At 38.5% G+C, this 20,551-nt stretch overlaps 1 protein-coding gene across 6 annotated transcripts in view; it reads left to right on the top strand.

The window, feature by feature from the left end:
- KCNK2 (potassium two pore domain channel subfamily K member 2) overlaps nt 1–17,701 on the top strand; it is a 107,461-nt gene extending 89,760 nt beyond the window's left edge. For all 6 annotated transcript variants that reach the window (XM_032684222.1, XM_032684225.1, XM_032684224.1 and 3 more), the window contains one exon: nt 15,519–17,701. In XM_032684222.1, coding sequence (XP_032540113.1) covers nt 15,519–15,836 — 318 coding nt within the window. In that variant the 3' untranslated portion in view covers nt 15,837–17,701. The remainder of the gene's footprint in view (nt 1–15,518) is intronic.
- Nucleotides 17,702–20,551: the final 2,850 nt, after the last annotated feature.

Below are 20,551 nucleotides of genomic sequence, written 5' to 3'. Positions count from 1 at the left end.
GAAAGTGCCCTGGTTTTGAAAATGTTAGAGGGTAAATAAAATTCCTTTCATTGTAGAGCACACAGTTCAGATTTTACTAGAAGTTAGAGAAATAAATTTTGTTTTCAGCAATGCATTATTTCCCTCTAATTTAACTTGAGTTTCTTTGCACGCACCAGTTCATTTATGCTACTCAAATATAAAAACTCTAATTTGTTTTTGATGGAATGAGTATGTTGGCTACTGTGCGGTGGCCTACTACTTACATTGTTTTAAATTGTTTTCCTAGCTGTAGGGCATGACATCAATGCCTATATGTGTTCCTGACAATCCTTGAGTTCCCAAAGACCTTGCTGTAAAGGGTAGCTTACCCCTGCATACCTTCACTCATTACAGACCCTCAGGGTGCCTGCCATCTTCTGAGCAGGGGGCAGTGGCGATGCTGGCAGCAGGCAGGAGGACGTGATCTGCGCACTTGGGAAGGATTAAGCCCACTTTGTGTGGTGGGCAGCCCTTTTTCATTGCCCTCGTTGTGCTCTTGGCTCTTTGCAGTTGGAGGCAGTATACTGGCAGATCTGTTGTAAGTGTGCTTACACACCAGGCAATTCATAAGCACTTAGCGCTGAAGCAGAGGACAATATTTATTTGATCGGTTTCATTTCAAGAGTATCATCTTTTGCCACATGCTGTAAATTTAAAAGGATATTTATGACTTTCCTTACACGATGAGCTTTACTAGTGTACTTCACAGGTAGAGATCAGCACACAAGTGTTCCCATTTGCAAGTTCAACAGCTTGCAGGATCACCATTTTGTTTTCTGGAAAAGCTCTGGGGGTGTCTTTAACAGCCAACCTACATGATTCACACTGGTTGCAGGGAAACCAACAGATCACTTCCAATGCCAGTAACCTGAATGGTTTTGTTTTGTTATTTTGAACTTCAGAATTAGGTTGGTCTAGCTCATTTTCCCCTCTACACCAGGAAGAGGAGTGGGGCAAGCACATGTGGTGCTTCCCCTGTGCACTCTCCTACTGTCTAACTGTTCTCAGCTTGGAGCATTTCCTAAATTGTCTTTAGTTTCCCTGGGTTACTTTTTTTGGGATGTTTTAAAAAAAATACAATATGACTGAGGCACTGTGATTAGGGACTATGCAGAAATATCTTGTTCAGGATTGTTTTTGCTGTATTATCTCAGACACCATTGATACATTTTAGTTCTTCTCACTATTTCCTAGAATTAATGTAGGCTTTAATCTCAGTTTTCTCATATTCTTTTCTGTTATCCAAACAGCATATTATCCAGAGATCTTAGTATCTTGACTATATAGCTGTACATAGCACACTGAGGTTTTAATCTTATAATTATGATAATATACCAAGAATGTTTGAATTTTGTAATATCTTGTGAAGCTATTTCAATATCGACTAACTTTGGAAAAGATTTAGAGAAACATGAATTGAACAAACTCACGTATTCCTCTAACACATCAAATGCATTCCTGTTTCTATCAAGCAAAACTCTTTGCCAGGATATGCAGCACAGTGCAATGCTGAGCTTTCTTTTCTCAGGCACTGGGAATGTATACCCTGTTTCATCTTTCCATTCTTTCTCACCTTTATAGCCTAAACAAGCACATTCATTTTGTCTACAAAAAGGAAAACCTCATTCTTCAGATATATCCAAATACTCTTGGCTGATACAGGTATTTGGGATTTTGTTGTATACAAGTCTCATGCGTGTTAGGTTAGATCAAAGCTAGATATAACATAATTGGTACCATTTGTTCAATTAATCATATCTCTAACATTCAGAAACATCCCCCCATACTTTTTCACCCATTTCTCAGGCATGTCTGAGAATTTGTAACAGAAATAAAATGGTTTAGCACTATAAAAATGCTACAGTTTTTAAAATGGCAGAGACCAATTTGAGAGCTGAATTTTGGCATAAATTGTGTGCTAGTTAGAATATAAAAGATAATTTCTGTGTTCTAATGATACTCTTTAGGGAGAAAGTGATATAAATATATTAAATTTTGTTATAAGATTAGTTTGAACAGAAGTATTATACAAATATTTACTTTACATGTTTCATTTTATGATAAAAACTGCTACTCTTAGCTCATCCTTGGTATCTGCCTAGGAAAATTTCAGTGAGGAAACTGAGGGAGCTTAATTGAAATGCAGTCATCAAGTCTCCTATATACCATCAGAAGTCAGAGGAGACTCTGAATTTCTTGTACTGTCGGTTTTTTCAATTAAACCTAAATTTACAGTTGACTGTTCCAATTTCTGTGGGTGCAGATTATAGCAGGGGAACCTACCTGAAGTTCCAACAGAAATGAGTGCAATGAAAAACCCTAGTTCTATGTTTGTTTTTTTAAACTCTCTTAGGGAAACATAATGTCAGTCCTTGGGGAAATAGCTCATTATACCTAAAGGTAGCCTTTGAAGTTAGAAACAATGTATACACTGAAACCTGTTGAGAGACAGAGGCTATGATAAAATCTACAGGGCCATTACTAATGCACTCTGAAAACTGAAACAGTTTAACATATTTTCTAGGGAATAGGACGCTAAAAATCTTCCTTCATGGAATTTACTCACTATGGATATCAACACCTACAAGTATACAAGAGTTTGTGTAGGACTTGTATCACACTTTCCATGAAAAAAATAGTAGTGTAACATGTTTTAGATACAGGTGGGAGCCAGATAATACATTAGTGATCGATTGTTTTGGTTTCAGCAGTCTAAGGCCAAGCAGTAAAGTCTAGTGAATGTTATTAGAGTCCAGGATGAAGACGGAGAGGTTATAAGTGTTGAAAAGACCCTCTTTACTTCCCCTCAACAAGAAAACAATATATAAGCAGAGGTTATATCTCTTTTGATAGGCAGCCATGACTGGGAAATATCAGGTTGGAGTCCAGTCACTGGCGGGGTTCTGCAGGGCTCCTCTGTCTTAGGCCCAGTTCTCTTCAACATTTTCATTAGTGACATGGGTGCAGGGCTCGAAGGAATACTAAGTTTGCTGATGACACTAAATTGTGAGGAGCTTTCTCCCTTGAGGGCAGAAAGACCCGGCAGAGAGACCTCAACAAATCAGAGAGGTGAGCAATCACCAACCATATGAAGTTCAACAAGGGAAAGTGCCAGATTTGCACCTTGGATGGGGCAACCCTGGACCTACACACAGACTGGGGAATGAGACACTGGAAAGCAGTGCCGCAGAAAGGGACCTGGGGGTCCTGGTTGATGGCAAGTTGAATATGAGTCAGCAGTGCCCTGGCAGCCAGGAGGGCCAACAATGTCCTGAGGGGCATCAGGCAAAGCATCACCAGATGGTTGAGGGAGGGGATTGTTCCACTCTGCTCTGCACTGAGGCGACCTCACCTTGAATATTGTGTGCAGTTTTGGACACCCTAATATAAGAAAGGTATTAAGCTATTAGAGAGCATCCAGAGAAGGGTCACAAAGATGGTGAAGGGTCTGGAGGGGAGGCCATTTGTGGAGTGGCTGAGATCATTTGGTCTGTTCAGCCTGGAGAAGAGGAGACTGATGGGAGACCTCATTGTGGTCTTCAGCATCCTCATAAGGGGAAGAGGAGGGGCTAGCACTGATCTCTTCACTCTCGTGACTAGTGACAGAACTCAAGGAAATGACATGAAGCTGAGTCAGGAGAGGTTAAGGTTAGATATCAGGAAAAGATATTTCACCAGAGGGTGGCTGGGCACTCGAACAGTGTCCCCAAGGAAGTGGTCACAACACCAAGACCGAGTTCAAGAAGCTTTTGGACAACGCTCTCAGACATATGGTCTAATTCTTGGGGTGTCCTGCATAGGGCCAAGAGTTGGTCTCAAGGATCCTGATGGGTCCCTTCTAACTCAGCATATTCTGTGATTCTATGATAATTATCTCTTTTTTGCCCTTTCCTGTAGTCTAGGGTAAAAAGTACTGATAAATAAATAAATATCATAGCATATTTAGGGTATGAAAGGAAATCCCCCTTATTCCAGGGATAGAGCATGCTGGTAATGGATATCAATTAATATCTGTAGTTCTATTCATATTTTTTAATGCAGTTGCATTGTTCTTAAAAGCAGTATACATAAGATTTTGCAGTAATAATGCATTTCACTGTCTCAACAAAGTAGAACATTATCTTTTTTCAGGATAATAGCAGGAAAGATTGCCATATGCAAGTGGATCTGAGACAAATATGATCAGGTATGCACTAATGCACAAGAATGCTGTATTTTGATAATAAAATCCAGACAACCAGTGTGCCAGTCAGTTGCTCAGGTGACTTTTGTCTCCTGAAATACTCTTGAGTTTTGTATGCATCAAATGGGGAGGTAAGTGAAAGACAGGTAGAGACAGAAGTGGGAGTTTTAGAAGGATAGATCTGCTACTGGAAGCAGTTCATACAGTAAGATAGATGAAATATCAGAAAGTCACTGGAACATGCTGTGTGCTGTAATCTTAAGTAGGTGATCTGTCTCTGAAGTTCAGCTTCAGTGGTACTAGCTTGCCTTAAACTCCCTCCTATTCATTATTCTCTATACTCTGATTACTCAGAGCACTTTTAAAGTCTTCTGAAAAGTAAATTTTCAGCAGGATTTTTTTCCTTATCATATTTTTTTCTTTTACTTCAGTATGCAGCAGCTTCTGAATTTCAGAATTTTGGACTATAAATTTCAGATTTCTGTTTTTAAATTTAAGTGCCTAAATCCCTTGACCTCACGATATTCTCTTTGTTAAGTTCTAGTCCAGACTCCACTCAAGTCAGTGAAGATAGGATTCATCTTTAGCGTAGATATCAATATCTGACCTAGTCATCTATATTTCCTTTATAGTAAGCAGAAGAAAATGAGTGTTTCTAAGATGACTCATCTGAATTTTTTAAGGTGACTTCCATATGAGACAAATCGCATCTTAGATGAGCCTGTTCTCTTCACTGTATATCAGGAGTGCAGGTGACTGACTTATGTTAGACATCAGCTCAGTTTGAACAAGTGGTTTTTCATGCTGGGTGTCTGTCTCTTGAATTGAACAATATGGTTCCAGCTTTAAAGACTAAGCTTAAAATTTCATAAGAAATAGCACAGTCACTTCTTGTGGAAATTCAAGAGGCAGTTGTTATCTTTGATATTTATAAACAATGCAAAAAAATTTGACTCATCTGAACCATTATTCGGTTTAATCTTCTTGGCACCAGTGACAGAGCTGTCACTCATGCCTGTCAAAACAGAATTAGGTTTGACATGATGATGCCATGGAGATTATTGCACTCCCTATATTATTTGTTGTCTTTTCATTTTACTAGCTTCAGATTAAAGGTGCTCACCCAGCATAAGGGTGCCAGTTTAAACAGCACTTGAGGCTGTTTCTCAAATTCCCTGGGGAGGAACTCTAAGTGTCGGCCGTATACATGAAAAGATGAAAAAGGGAGTGGACTCAAGCAACAAACAGTTTTGCAAGGTTTTAATATGTTGAGCCAGCCTACCAGGCAAACAGATAGGCCTCAGAGGCTGTTTAGCGAGGGTGTATGACCAAGGAAGAGGAAGAAGTTGTTCAGTCGTGACGAACTCTTTACCTGGCTCTCACTGTTTCAAGAAACAAAATCTGTTCACTTAGAAATGAAGGTCATAAGAATAACTCTTCAGCCGGGTGATCAGAGGCTTTTAAGGTGTGAGTCAATTGCTGACACATTCTGCATTATTTTAAATGAGATGGATCAGCTTCTGTTGAAGAAAACAACTATTTGGGCTTTTCCTTTTCTTGTGCCTCCTTCCCCAAAAACAAACTCTATACAAACACCTCTTCCCTCCCCAACCCCCATAGCCCCCAAAAGCCAGTTGCAGTAGTTTTATTTTAGAATTTTACATCCATGAGTTCAACGGGTTGGTCAAATTGATGTGATGGAAGTTTGTTCCTAGAAAACACTGAATTAGAAATATTTGTGGGCGACAAACATACTGTGAAAGCAATTGCATGCAAAGTCATTTTACAAGGCAGTGATTAATAGGGGTGACAATTTTAAGATGTGCAAGCAGGGGATCATTGAGTTTCTGTAGGAAAGTGGTGGTACTGCTGCAGATGTTACTAAACGGTGTATTACTGAAAAACAGTCCCTAAATTTGAGGTCTAAACTTCAGAAAGAATGTAGAGAGCTACAAAAATGGCAAGAGAAATATCCAAAGAGAAGTCCACCTAGCATTAGGATGGTTTTTTTCCAGTACATCCCAGATCTGCAGAAAAGTTTATTTGAGAAGGAATAGCCACAATCAAAAAGATTATTGTTTCTAATATTTTTTGTGAAATTCGGAAAAGTATAAAATCTTTGTAAATACAATTTTATGTCTTCAGTCAAATTTGACTAGCAACAGGACAGAAAAATCCCCAAAAAACCTCAAAATAAAAGGTGGGAGTACAGTCCATCTATAATATCCCTGAGTCTCAGAGATGCATAAAGAGCTGTATTGGTGTAAGGAGAAGGTAGAAATGCTTGACCTGCTTTTGAATGCAATTTGATCTCTTCCCTTCTATGAGTTTAAGTCTTCTGGGTGTTGTTCTTAAACCTACCATAGCAACAGTCTGCAATGCTGAGTTTCTCTATCGATCACTCTTTTACAAGTCTGCTGTAGTATTATGTACAATAATGAATAAGAAAGAACATCTTGTTCTGAGAGTCCCAGGGAAACTAATCTGCTGATGGTTTTGACACTTCTTTGGAGATGTTGAACCTTGTAGTTTTGTGTAGTTTGGACATGTGATGACTGCCTAACTTCAGATTCAACACACACACACACATAAAGATAACATCTATACTCTTGTCTTGCTGTGATTGTATTTATATTGTTTATATCATCCCTCTTAGCTGGGCATACCAAAGTCATTTAGGGACTGGTGTTTTGTTATTGCATATTAAGTACCAGGTCCCAATGTGATGCTGGTGGGGTGTTGATTACAAGAGATATGCTGCCTAAATACACTCCCATGAGGAGCAGCACAGCCTGTGGTGCTTGCTGTGGGCATGGGGACACTGCCAGTGTCTCTCCCGAGAGCCCCTGTGCCTGGCCCTGCTCTCCCACAATGCTCTCCCTTGCCTCACCATACCGAATGGACTGTTGAGGGAAGACAAAAATGCCTCCAGTGGGGGCTGCATGCAGCAAGGGAGTGATGGCAAGCGCTGTTGAATTCGCGAAAATAAAACTAGAGCAAGTGACTTATACTTCATAATGAGAGAAATTTATTAAAGAGAGATCAGTTATAGCAGTGGCATTTCTTGGAATTAATTACCCATAGAGATTCCCGGAACGTATGTTATGATGTTTTACATTAAGAAATCTTAATTTTTGGAGACAAGATGTAATCGACCCTTTAGGTTACAGTGACAACTATATCTGTGATTTAACTTCATTGGTAGTATTTAATCCAGAGTCTGTTCAGCCTATGTCTTTGTGATTAACATTCCTGAAAACTTTACCTTTTTTTTAAGATAATCTCAGTGCTTGGCTATTGTTAGAAAAATATACCAAAGCATGTTATTAATAGCGAGTGTATGAATTTGATAGCTGTCTTGAGGATGAGCCCCCAGACAAAGCCAATTCAAGCAGAATGCCTTTACAAGAAGTTGTGTTGATGTTGAGTAAAATGCTTTGCAGTTGTGGATAAAAAGGAATGAAGAAGCTGTGGAATACCTTCCTTCACAAGGGATGGATGCAGTTGTAATACTAGTGTTGAACAGCCAAAGCAGAACTTCAGTATTTCACAAAAATATCACTCCGGTTACTGACATTAGAAAGTTCAGAAAGAAAGATTTTTTGACAATACTATGTAATTACTATAATCATTCTTTAGTTAGTACCAAGTTAAAATTAAAAGTCCTTTTCTATATTTTCTTTAGCACTTTTTTATAAGCTAAAAAATCCAATGAGTTTATGAAACAGTCTTTGTCTCTTACCTGTGGGAGAAAGTTGAGGCAGTTTTTCAACTGCCTGTGGCTTGGGTTTCATTACACTTCTAGTATAGTTCTTAATGGTTGCTATTTCTGGCTGCAGCAAAGTCATTGGCTGTATAGTGCAGGCAGAGAATACACACTGTTCTGCTTAATCACCTTAAGCTCAACTGGTAGAGCTTTATGTAAACCTAAGTAGTTTCTTGTGGTTAATGCAGGTGGGTCTCATTCACTCTCATCAGGTTGAAAGAAGGGTTGGATGGCTCTCTGAGGTAGATGGAACCACTAAATAGAACAGCTGATTTTGAAAGAAAAATGTCAGTGTCTTTTTTTTTTTAATCTTTGGAATTTAATAATAAAGAAGAACATTAGGGACTGAGATAATCAGGCCAATAAGTTGTCTACAGTATTGAGGCATACACATGTACAGCTCTATGTAAAGAGCTATCTGATGAACAATATTCAATAATAGGTCTGAGGAGATACCTAACGTAGGAGTCTTCATATTTATGGGAAAAAAAAAAGATAAACAAAAATAAATGTGTCGACTCTAAGTGTATCTGGTTCTGTTTTTGTAGACATGATTTTTTTAATATAATTTTTAGGCTGTTTTTATTTTGTTGAATTAGACCAAGAGGGCCATTTCTGCATCTACCATCTGTCACATCTCCACAAAACATATTCCCACAGCTGCCACCATAGATGTTCCTCTGCAAATAATCAAACTTCATGAGCTTTCTGCATTCCCATTGGAGAACGTGGTTTGTTTCATCCAAGGCATCAGATGTGCTCACGAAAATTATGTGGGTGAAACCAAACAATAATTGCTCACCAGAATGAACTCACAAACATTGCTTATTACAGGACTGAATAATCCAGTTTCCATCAGGATAACATTGTTCCCAAAACATTTCTGACCACCATGGCTACAAAAATACAATTCTCTATGTAATTGAAACATTACTCCAGAAAGTAGAAATTTCACAAAGTAGAAAGTGGAGAGTCAAAAACTCAGCCATTCCAGATATGGGGTAGAAACTGGAATACTTTATTGAACACACGAACACAATTTAAGGGCCTTGGAGGTTGGACACGTTAATGAGGAGGATGAGCTATGTTATCTAGAGAATTACGCAAGTTTTTACTAAAGTTACCCAATGGGTTAATATTTCCCTCAACCAAGATTACATGGGGGGAAGAGGATTAAAGGGTTTGGACATGGTCTGATACAATCATCTCTAAATTCTTTCTTAATTTCCTGCAGGAGCCAGGTTAATCCATATGTTTGAATTTTGACAAGTCTTATGATGAAGGTCCAGTCCTTCAGGTCACAGGATTTCTCTCAGCCTCTGTTGCCCAAGGTTTACTGCATTGACCCATTAAGCTCCTTTCTGCAGATATTGTATTTTGGGATCCAACAATAGAATCTTTTCCCCTCTAATATTTGCCTGAAAAACAGAGGGACATGTATACCAGGTGAGGGAACAAAAATAAGACTTCACTTATTGTATAATGTGTGCCATTCACTTTGAAATGAACATCCTCTAGCTTAAAGATCTGGTGTGGAAGAGTTCTCTGCTACAGAACTGAGGTCCTGACAGGATGAAGGAATACAAGTTGGTGGTTAAACACCTAGGAAAGTTCAGCATAGGTATCTCGTTAGTGCCTGTTCTGACCATTTTCCTTCACCCTTAAAGACAAGTAGAGGACACTCTTCTCTAAATACCTGTCCACAAAATACAGTACAATGGGATTTGGGTGTATACTAATAATGCTATAATTACAGAAATACTAACAGCCAGATAATTGGCCTGGGAATTTATTTAGTTAGACTACACATGAAATTCCTTTAATGTATGGGAAATGCACAGGATTCACTAAAAATATCTGTGAAGCTTGTCTTTTTCTCTTCTGCACTCTGGTCTTCTTTAACCTATAGACAACTGCTGTGGCCAACAGCAGCTCAGGTGAGAAAAGGTGGTGTATGCTTGCCCAGAACTGCAAGAAAGTGAGATGGCAGGTAGAAAAACCCTTCTGTGCATGCAGGGATGAACTCATCCAGCAGCTGAGATGTTAAACCCATCAACCCTCTCTGTACTTCCATTGTTTTAAAAGGAACAATTTCTGTGAACACTGGATGAGTTTCCTGAAAGCTAAGACAAAATGTTATGTACTGTACTCTGCTGCCTGCATAATGTGACATGTAATGCTCTTTCTAGTTTTGTCTCTGAGTAGCATATCATCAAGAGGTTAATTGGATGTGTTATTTTTAAGTAACAGGATAAAGTACACTAGAGAGGAAAAATGAAGCTATGAAAATTTGGAGAATGCATTAGGGATAAATGTTAGAAATTGCATACTGAGGAACATCTAGACCGTTAAGAATATTTGCAAGGAAGGCCACTTTTTCCCCCCTAAAATGTAGTCAAATGGAGACCTCCAGCTCACCTACTTACTTTTTAAATTCAATTTTTTGGCTTGCACTAACATGCTCATCATAAAATGTATTAGCCCTGTACGCCAAAGGGAAACAGCATAAAATACAGCTACGAAAGAAAGAGCTGCACATATTATTTAAAAATATATGTTTTCATTTTCTTGCCTGACATATATATAACGCTATTTTTTTTTCTTATTTGGTACTCAGTGGTTTAGTTCCTCCTGAGTATATCATAACTTTCATGTCATATATCTGAGTTCCATCCAAGCAGGATATATTTTTTCCCACTCTGTAAATAGAAGTAGATAAACTGGTTATACTGTAATGTTTATGTGATGGGATTTTTCAAGAACCTCCCCGAGAAAGAAAAGCAAAACCAAGGCATAGCTAAGTTAGGCAAGTGAACATTCATTTTGGCCTATTTAAGGAGGTCCTTAATTCCACTTGCATTAGTTTTTTGTTTTTCTTTTTCCTGTTAGGCACAGATGTGGCTTAATTCAAAGTTCAAATCACTTGTGTAGAGGTTATGGCTACATGGCTTGTGCTTTCCAGACCACACTTAATAGGATGAGTGGTCTTCCTGCATGGCGGGCAGTTTTGCTTGTAAAATTATTTAGATATTTTTTGTAAGTGGAGTGTCCAAAAAGATTCCCAAACTCTGGACAAGTATAAGGGATTAGAGTAAATGTACCGAAGAATGAAGCAGGTTCTTCAGTATGTTCCAATGTTTTTTTAGTTATAACAGTAGCATCCCCTCAGACATACTTGCATTTTGGCTTATGCTGTTGGCCTTTATCCAAGTGTGGAGCTCAGGTAGACAGTGAAAAAGCTAAAAACACTGGCAATGAAAATGAATAGGAAGTTTTAGTCCTACTAGAGATGTTGAGTGAGAGCCAGTTTTAGGGCATTATTCATTTAGATGGATTTTGGCAAGAGTTAGTGAAGGAACGGTCACTTAATGTCCATGGTTTTTTCCTTATTCTGTCGAATTCAGTTTGTCTGTCTGGGAGTTATAGTGGTGATAGCATATGTGGGAACTATTGGGTCATTCAGGAAGTTCATGCAGTATTTTTTTGATGTCTGTTTGTTTTTCACTACACAAACTCCTCCCAAAAACCCCAAGTGACTTTAACAGCAATGAGTAGACACAGTTCAAAATTGTTTAGAGGCAATTTCTCATTATAACCTGATAGAGTAAATGTGACATTCCACCACAGGTAGACAGAGACACCTTGGCATAGACATTTGGAGATGCTACTGGAGATGACCTGTGGTATTTGAGACATCCCCATAGGGCTGTCGGATATGATGCAGATCATATGGGATATCCAGGCAGCGGTAGCTGGAGGCCAAGCATCCTGTACTGGGCAAGGAATTGAGTCAATGCTGTTTATTTGTTAGAAAAATATCTTTGTGGGTTTGTTTTGTTTCTTCTTTGTTTGTTTAGTTTTTGTTGTTGTTGTGACGTGTGCTGTGTGTAATATTTAGTTACTATAAACCATAATTCTTGAGATCTTGTAATTGAGACCTCTCTTCACTGGAATCATAAGGTGGTAGGGTGCTGCTTTGTAACTACATAATGAAGTTACTAGCTGTTGATATTCAATGTAAATAGGTTTGAATTTATACTCCTTGTGAAATCTACCTAACACCTTACAGTCTAATTTGGATTTTGATGTGGAGTAAGTCAATTTTGGAGCTGGGCTATGGACTGTGTCCTATTATTAGTGGCATTGCAGCATTTCTAATCCTGAGGGCTAGGAGTGAGAAGCACCACCAGATTAGTGCTGCTTAGTGTATGGCTGAGTCAGGTGTTATCACCGTGACATGTTTTTCCTTTTGCTTTTGAAATATTTTTTGACATTCAGCCTTATGTTAGGTACTTAGTTGTCAATAAATTCTGTGGCTAGAAGGCCTTGTTGTCTTCATGTTACACTGCACCCAACTATGACAGCTGCAGAGTCTACAGAGCTGTGTGCTGTAATGAGGCAAGAAAATTGCAGAAAAGTAAATAATTGTTACAGTAGGTAGGTATGTTAAAAATTTAACTGTTTTGAGCAGCACAGGCAACTGGCATTCCAATCACTTTGCATAAGACATTTTGTGGCTGTCAGCATCCCGATGAAGAGGAACTGTAATGCAGTGTGATAAAATACCCTAAGGACAGAAAGAACCTGAACATATACAAAAATGTCCCTATGGATCAAGGAGGGATCAAATTATATAAGCAAGTTGCTTATGTACACCGGTAGTTAGAATCTGCACTTTTCTAATAACCTTTTGTGCTTCAGTCCTTAATTGCTATGGAATTAAGGGTTTTATTCTGAAGAAGTAACATTTTTGAGTACATTTCAGTTTACACAAAAACTAGGGAGATGAAAGCAGTGATTTGGGGCATGCATAGTTAAATGGCACTGAACTTCTAGTTTCCTACACGTGCCAATTCCCTCTGTTTTACTACTAATGCATTTCAATTCTCCACATTTTTCAATTCGAGGTTTTTTTCTATGATTTTAATATCAAGTAACATCATAGTTTTGGTTTATGGGCAGACAGAATTGAGTCCACCATGTTAATGTTCCGCATCATCTTAATTGGAACAAGCCTATTTCCAAAGGCATATTTATTATGTTCTTCAGCTGGCTGCAAAATTTGCTTCCCAAAAGAAATCTAATTAGAATTTAGTCATCAGATATCCCAACAACTACAATTTCAAGATGCTCCTGAATAACTTGCATGCACAAGAGCTAGCTACCTACTGTAGCAAGGGCAGCTTGCCCTGTGTGAGAGGCCCATCACCAGCATACATTCTGAGTCTATCCTAGAGGTTACACAGACTTGCTTTCTTCAAAAGCAAGGCCAGTTGAATTTTTTTTGCCGGACAAACAGGAGAGAAGTGGGAATTGGAAAAAAAGGAGATTTGAAAGAATATGGGGACCCAGTTCATGGTGGTCATAGCTTCCAGTAAGTTGCCAAGACACAATTTTAAAGCCTAATAGCATCTCTTGAATGTTACCATACATAATGCCAGAGATGTGTGCCTAAGCAAAATAACTGGTGTAGTAAATACTTACACAGCTGGTGAGGGGTACATATATACATATATATATATATATATATATATGCACATACACATATGTAGAGAGTAAAATAGAAACCCATATACTGGCTCTTTACTCCCCTAGACAGAAGCCTGCTCCAGAGCCTGAGCAGTCTGCCTTCAGTAAGGCTTAGGAAAAGGGCAAAACTGCCCCAGGGTGTGCACTGGTACTATTTATCACATTTTTATTACTTGTTTACTACAAATAAAAATACTGTGGCAGCTGAAATGTTTCAGCATTACATATTTCATTATTTTCAGATCTGAAGTGCAGTGTGTCTGATCCTAATTGCACAATTTAAATACTAATAATCATTCAGCTAGGCGAGTCCTCTGTGTATTACTGATAATAATCCTTGTTTTAGAAAATGTACATAATGGGTCCACGTTCATCGTCTGTGTAATTCACTGAAGTGGAGACAAATGTAATAAAATGACCCCTGAGTAAAGAGACTTTTTTGTTTCAGTTTTGGAAAGGGAAAATTCCTGTCACTCCTGGATGAGCTGATTAATTTTTGCCTTCATTATACTCCTGTTTTCCACTGCAGTGCAAACCATGAATAAGCCTGTGGCTACTTCTCTTTGACTGTTTAGCCCCCAGTTTTTCTCTGTGTTAATTCTTTTTTCATTTTAAGTCCAAGCTTGCTTGCCAATGATTGAAATTCTGGTCTCAGCAGGACCAATTAGACTAATTTATTTATGTGGGTTAAATTCTCCTGAAATGCTTTGCTTTGGAGTTGTATTTATCAGTAGTGAATTTTCTCTGTGCTATACCTTCCAAGCATTAAGCTGCATTCAGAGCAGAGATTTAAAGAGAAACAATCTATTTCCTTTGCACTTAGAATGAGATATTGTCTTTGAAAGGTGCCTCTGTTAGTTACCTATATAACTTATTTAATATTGTAACAGTGGTTTGGCTGAAATACAATAACAAAAATATAAGTAGTATATAAATTACAGTCCATAGTTCATCTGAGACTATTATCTAGAGGAGCTTCTCTGTCTACCTCATTCTGTATCTGAGGAAAAATAAGGATAATTTGGGATTCTGTGCCAGCAGATGCCTCCTTCCCCCTTCTCAGCCGCACTCCCAAAGTTTGGGCTCAGTTTTCTTAATACTGAAACATCGAAATAGTGGAAGGAAACCTTAAGAATTTAAACATAATGGTCGTTTTCACTGAAATTGCTTTAGCCTTTTCCATAAAGGCTGTCAGACCTGTAGAGTTGGAGCACAGGAGCTGAGCAAGCAGCAGACAACTATGTACATTTGTGAAATGGCAGCAATGCTACCAACTGGCAGCTTGCAGCCAATCTGACTGGAGATCTGTGCATAGCAGGGGAAATACCCCCCTCCAGCTGTAAAGGAATTGCACAGCACTGGCAACAGGTAGGATGCAATCCCTTCGTGTGTGATCGATAACAGCTCTCCAGCTCCCAGGCTGCAGTTGAATTCGGGCTGCTTTGTAGAGTGTCATTTCTGTGGAGTCAGGGTGGTAAGCAGACATGTCGCTGGGGTGACTGAAACTGTTGCTGTATTGGTGCTACGTTTGAGCAAGCACAGAGAAGAGAGAACACAAGCAGGTTGAAGGTTTCTTTAAAAAACCGTTTCCGTCTAAATTTAGAAAATCCTCTGCCAAGTCTCCCAGGGATCTTTCCAGAGACGGTGAAAGTGCTCATAAATAACCCCACACCCTAGTAACAATACATAACACAGCCTGGATTGCTGGAATTTCAGCATCTCCTGACCAGCTGGGTATTGTGCAGCTGTCAGGGCTCTGCAGCTTCCCTGTATTGCTGACTGCCTATAATAAAAAAAAAAAGAAGAAGATTTTTACTGTGTTTTAGGAATAGTTTTTAACTCTTACTAGTGCAATATTTCTTCCTGTTTAGTTGCTATCAGCAAAAGTGTGAGTCTGTAGCATGAGAAATATGTGCCGGTAGCAGCAGCATTTTGGCAGACCAAAGGTCTTGAGCCTAAACAATGTCTAAAGTCCTTGGCCCTGTAATGCTTCTTTTTTTTCCCTCATTTTTGCCACAGGTAGGGGAGTTCAGAGCCCATGCTGCAGAGTGGACAGCCAATGTCACCGCTGAGTTCAAAGAAACTCGAAGGCGCCTGAGCGTGGAGATCTATGACAAATTCCAGCGGGCTACCTCTATCAAAAGGAAGCTCTCTGCAGAACTCGCCGTCAACCACAATCAAGACCTGACTCCCTGCAAGAGAACACTGTCAGTCAACCATCTCACCAGTGAGAAGGACATCTTACCAGCTCTGTCAAAGACAGACAGCATTTACATGAATGGTTTGACACCCCACTGTGCAGCAGAAGAGATAGCCGTTATTGAAAACATTAAGTAGCTGTGACTTTGGATCCCAGCCCTTGGGAAGCTCTCGGCTTAGACTAGCCATATACATTTTTTCTCCACCCTGTCAATGATCAGTGCTAACAGCATTTTGTATGTGTGCATGAGTTCCACAGAAACTACAGCCCAGAGTTACCATCGCATCTCTTCAGAGACACCAAGATGAATGGCACTTCTGTTTCCGAAAGATGCTCGAACAAGCAATGTCTTCTGCCTTTATCTGCCCAGACTGTTTTTCACTTCTAATGTGCCATATGGCCTCACGAATGAATCACACTTGTTTATGGTAACAATGTAGCTTTGAGGGATCAGTCCTTAAAATTTCAGGGTCTACCTTACTGAGCCTAGGAATGGACCATTTCTGGACTACAACACCTTTGTAAATGGCAAGAAATTCTTATGCAGCCTTTTACCTAAGAAATTTTTGTCAGTGCCTTATCTTTTGAAGAACCAGAACCTCTACAGTTCCTATTTAACTTTTGTTTGATTGTTTACTTTTTTTTTTGCATGAGAAGTGTATTTCATTTAAGCTTTCATTCTTCTTGAAATGATGGTGTTTCAAAGGTGTCTGTCATGAGGACACCAACCAGCATGAATAAATGCCAAAACTCAACAATCATCAATTGATGTTCTTAGCTCCAAATGTAAAGGCACTGCAGTTTCAAAAGTTGCAAACATGTCCCCCAGAATCATTTTGTTTTACTCAGGTCCAGCTGATCCTTGTTCACACTGATTGGTAGAATTTGCAGCATTTGCAGACCCTTTTCTGGTCTTATTTTTCCAAGCACTGTTCAGCAGTTATTTTTCTCTGCATCAGATGTACCAAAAAATCTACAGCTTATCTATCACTAAATTATTTGGTAGATGACAAGAGCAAATAAAAATTATGGTTTTGATGAGAGGCAGGGGAGGCTTTTAATTGCTGTATTCTAATAATCGCATCCAGAAAACAATGCAGAAGAATACAGATATTTTTAATAAGCATAAACCTTCTGCCAGATGCTTGGTATGGAAAGGATTCTTAACCTCCTTTTTAAGTCAAGTTACACCAGAAGCCACATGACGTTTTACCCAGGAATCCTGCTGGAGTGCTTTCCTGAATGTCACAGGGGCTGCCTGTGCCGGAGTTGAGACTAACATGGGAATGCAACTGAAACTGGTATCACTGTGACTTTCTACATTACAAATTGAGATGGCTCTGAATAGAAGTGCAGACATGAAGAAGAGCTGATAAATAGCACAATCTGAATACTGATGATTGTTCAGACAGGATAGGCTGATGAGAAGTGGATCTAAACCAGACTATGGGTTTTCTTTATTGGTTTTAAGAAAACATTAATTTTTTATCATCTGTTTTGCTTAGAGGTGTACATGAGATTCAGAAGAAATGCAGGACGGAATGGATAATTTTGCATTTTTTTTTTCTTATGTTAGTCTATTGTAACCTGGCTGTACATAAAATGAATAGAACAGGCCTTAAAGAATAATTTAGGCTCTGTGTAAATTAAAAAAGAACGGGACTTTGCTGATTGGGCATGATTCATGTGGCAAATCTTACAGCATCTCTGACCATTAGATAACATGCAAGACATGAATGTTAACGTTTTTTGGATGCTTAGCTTGTTTTCTAATAAATATAAGTTAATATGTAAATTCAGTGTAAATATCAGTCAATTAACCTTTACAGAGAGTACGCTTTTAAAACTAAGGAAGTTCCATGACACAGCACCGAGCAATGCTCTTATAACAAAGACCCTTGTTTCCCCAGCACAGTGTTCTGAATGTCCACATGGCAAAGGTTCTTCTTGCCATGTATAAACTGTGAATTGTAATGAAAAATAAAGTTTTTAATTAAAATAAGCTTTTCTGAATCTCCTGCTTGCTACAACTGGAATGCTAAGAAATAATTTGTGAAACTGATTTTTCTGCTTTCATTGGTTACAGATTACACCAGTTTGCCACCTGCTTTAGTTTAAGCTGGTTTAGCAATAAAGGCTTGACTCACCCAGCACAAAAATTACTATTTTTTGTTTGTTATTAAAAATAATGTTCTTTGGTTGGTGTACCTTGAGTTTCTTGCTATTTTGTTTCAAAAACTTATTAAGGTGCAGTTTCTCCTGTCATGTGTAACAGAGCTGATGGCGATTGCTTCGTCTTTGCACCAAGGGAAGTGCACTGAGCTGGGCCCCACTGTCCTGATGATTCTCATGTGGTTGCTGGTAGCTTTCTGCAGAAGCATGTGAACAAGCAGCTCTGAGGACAGCAGCCTTTCACACCGGAGCCGTTGTTTCTACAGTGAATATTTTACAATGACATCTCTAATTAGGTCTTGGCTAATGGAATGAAAGCCCACACCAGTGTGGGGGTAAGTGAGGAGGACTGGTATTTTATATTGTTTCAGTCTGATTTGTGTGGATGCATTTTAGTGCCTTTTAGAGCTGATTTTGTCAGAAAGGGACAGGCAATGGTCAATAAATATTGTCTTTGACACTCTGAGATGCGATATCTTATGTTAAAGCCTTGTATCACTCTAACCAAATTATTTCCAGTTTCCAACCTTTAGAAGCGTGTGGGCTAGTGATTTCTTTCATTTTAAAGAAACTTTTGGGTGTCTCAGAACTTGCTGAAAAGAGTGCATTGTTTTGAGATCGTTTGACAATATTTGCAATACTAGTATGGATATTTGTCCAATCCAGTTAGTTTTTATTTTCTTTGATTTTTGTATATGATCTCTGGGAAGAGAACCTTATTTAGTTTATGTAGATAAGATATTGTTTTGTTTTTTCTCTTTTGTAACAGATCTAAATTATCATCCCCTATCAAACTAGATTTGCCTGTTGGGAACAAAGCAATAACAAATAAAATCCTTTTCTTTGAAGTTTAATAATTGAAGAAGAAAAGATGCCACAGTCCAGATGGTGAAAGTAGGTAGAGTTATCATGATATCCAAATGTCTCTAGTACCATTGAAGTTATTGGAAAATCTTTTTCTCCCTCTCCACAGACAGTGGTAGACCACAAATGCTAAGGATGGCTAAGTTAATTTATAATACTAGATGAACTCTTTAAAGGTTTTTCTATTCATTCCCATAAGACTAGATTTTTATATTAAAAAACCTGCCTTTCTTGCCACTGGAAATCATGAATAGCTCATTTTGCCTTCCAAATATGGAGCTACAAAAGCATGAATTAGGAAACATTTGTACCCTCTTTTCTGTCACCCATACATGGTAACATTTCAGACTGTTAATATGCTTAGTACTTAAGCAAGTTCGTGAAAATGGTAAGGGGTTTTTTCTTTTATACTGCCAATCAAATACCTTTAAAAATCAAAAGACATTGGCAAAATGTTCTGTTAGAGAGACAAGTTGTAGCTCATAAGACTGTAAAGGCACATATGCCACCTAATAGAACAATTTCTTTCTCAGTATTAAACATTGCGTTAATAAAAACAGTCTGAAATCTCTTATAGCAATAGCTAGAGGTGATCTATGTTGTTTACTGTTGGCTGTGATAATCTCGTCTCTTTTTTTATTTGGTGACTATATATGGTAAAGTTCATCAAAGCCTCAATTTTTGGATAACCCTGCATGAGAGGTAGGGAGATTGAGTTGCAGAGAATTTGTACCATGTCCCATTCTTGCTTGAGTACCAGGGCAAGAGCTTACTTTGGCATATACTCCATGCATTGCAGCTCCAAGCTGCCTGTCCTCCTTTTTCTAATATTTAGGCAGCCTTGAAGTGCTACTGTCAGAGCTGCAAAAAGCATGGAAGGCCCAGAAGTTTGCTGAATCCCATGAACATCCTAGCCATGTCTCCTCTCTTCACCTTTTCCTTATTCAACAGGAGGAAAGCTGTAGGGTGACACAGGAAGCCACAAAAGAGCTAAACCTCTAAAGGTACCACCCCTTGGCCTGGGACCTTCCCTAGGTCGCTTAGGTCAAACTGTAAGACCAGGATGGCAGATGAGAGAAAATCTAGTCTGCATGTTTGTTTGGAGTTCTTGCTCCTCCAGCATTATTTCCACACCAATGCCCTCTAAATAGGAACACAACACACCCCACGGAAGAAGAAATGGAAGGTTGCTCTCCTTAGTCAATTTTACATGGACGTCAAAAGTCTATATACATTGATAACTATTTCCCGGGAAGGAAATTTTCCTGTCAGGGAAACTACATACAGTGTCGAAATACAGCAGTAATACTTCTAATAAATTGCTGTCATACAGTTATATGGTAATTACCTTTTATTTCCTACCCTGCAGTACTGTTTGAAAGGAATGGATTTTCTATATTTAGAGAAATACACGTTTTGCATGACTTTCAGAGTCAATTATTTTGTCCTTAAAAAAATTATTAAAATTATTTTGTTTGTTTTGCTCTGTGGATTTAAATGACCAATGTAAACCTTATGGTGAATAAGGTGTTCTTTCAGGAAAAGTAGACAAGATTCTCATTTACTGTTACTGGAAATAACAAGCTGTTGAGCTACATGGAGATTAAAAATGTTAGCTTTTTCATTTGAGAAAGTAGTCTGTGCTTTACCAAATTATTCTTACAGTTGTAAAGAACCTGTGTGAGAATCAATAGGAATAGGTTTATTATACTTAGAAAACTTCAGCATTTCAATTTTAGGTCATTGCTTTTCATGCTTCTACAGCTTTCAGAGAAATATGTTGAATAAGCTTGTAACAAATACATTACTTATTGCA

The sequence above is a fragment of the Chiroxiphia lanceolata genome, chromosome 3, assembly GCF_009829145.1.
Source record: "Chiroxiphia lanceolata isolate bChiLan1 chromosome 3, bChiLan1.pri, whole genome shotgun sequence".
NCBI lineage: Eukaryota > Metazoa > Chordata > Aves > Passeriformes > Pipridae > Chiroxiphia > Chiroxiphia lanceolata.
The sequence above is the reverse complement of the archived record's forward strand: the minus strand, read 5'-3'. Positions and strand labels throughout refer to the sequence as shown.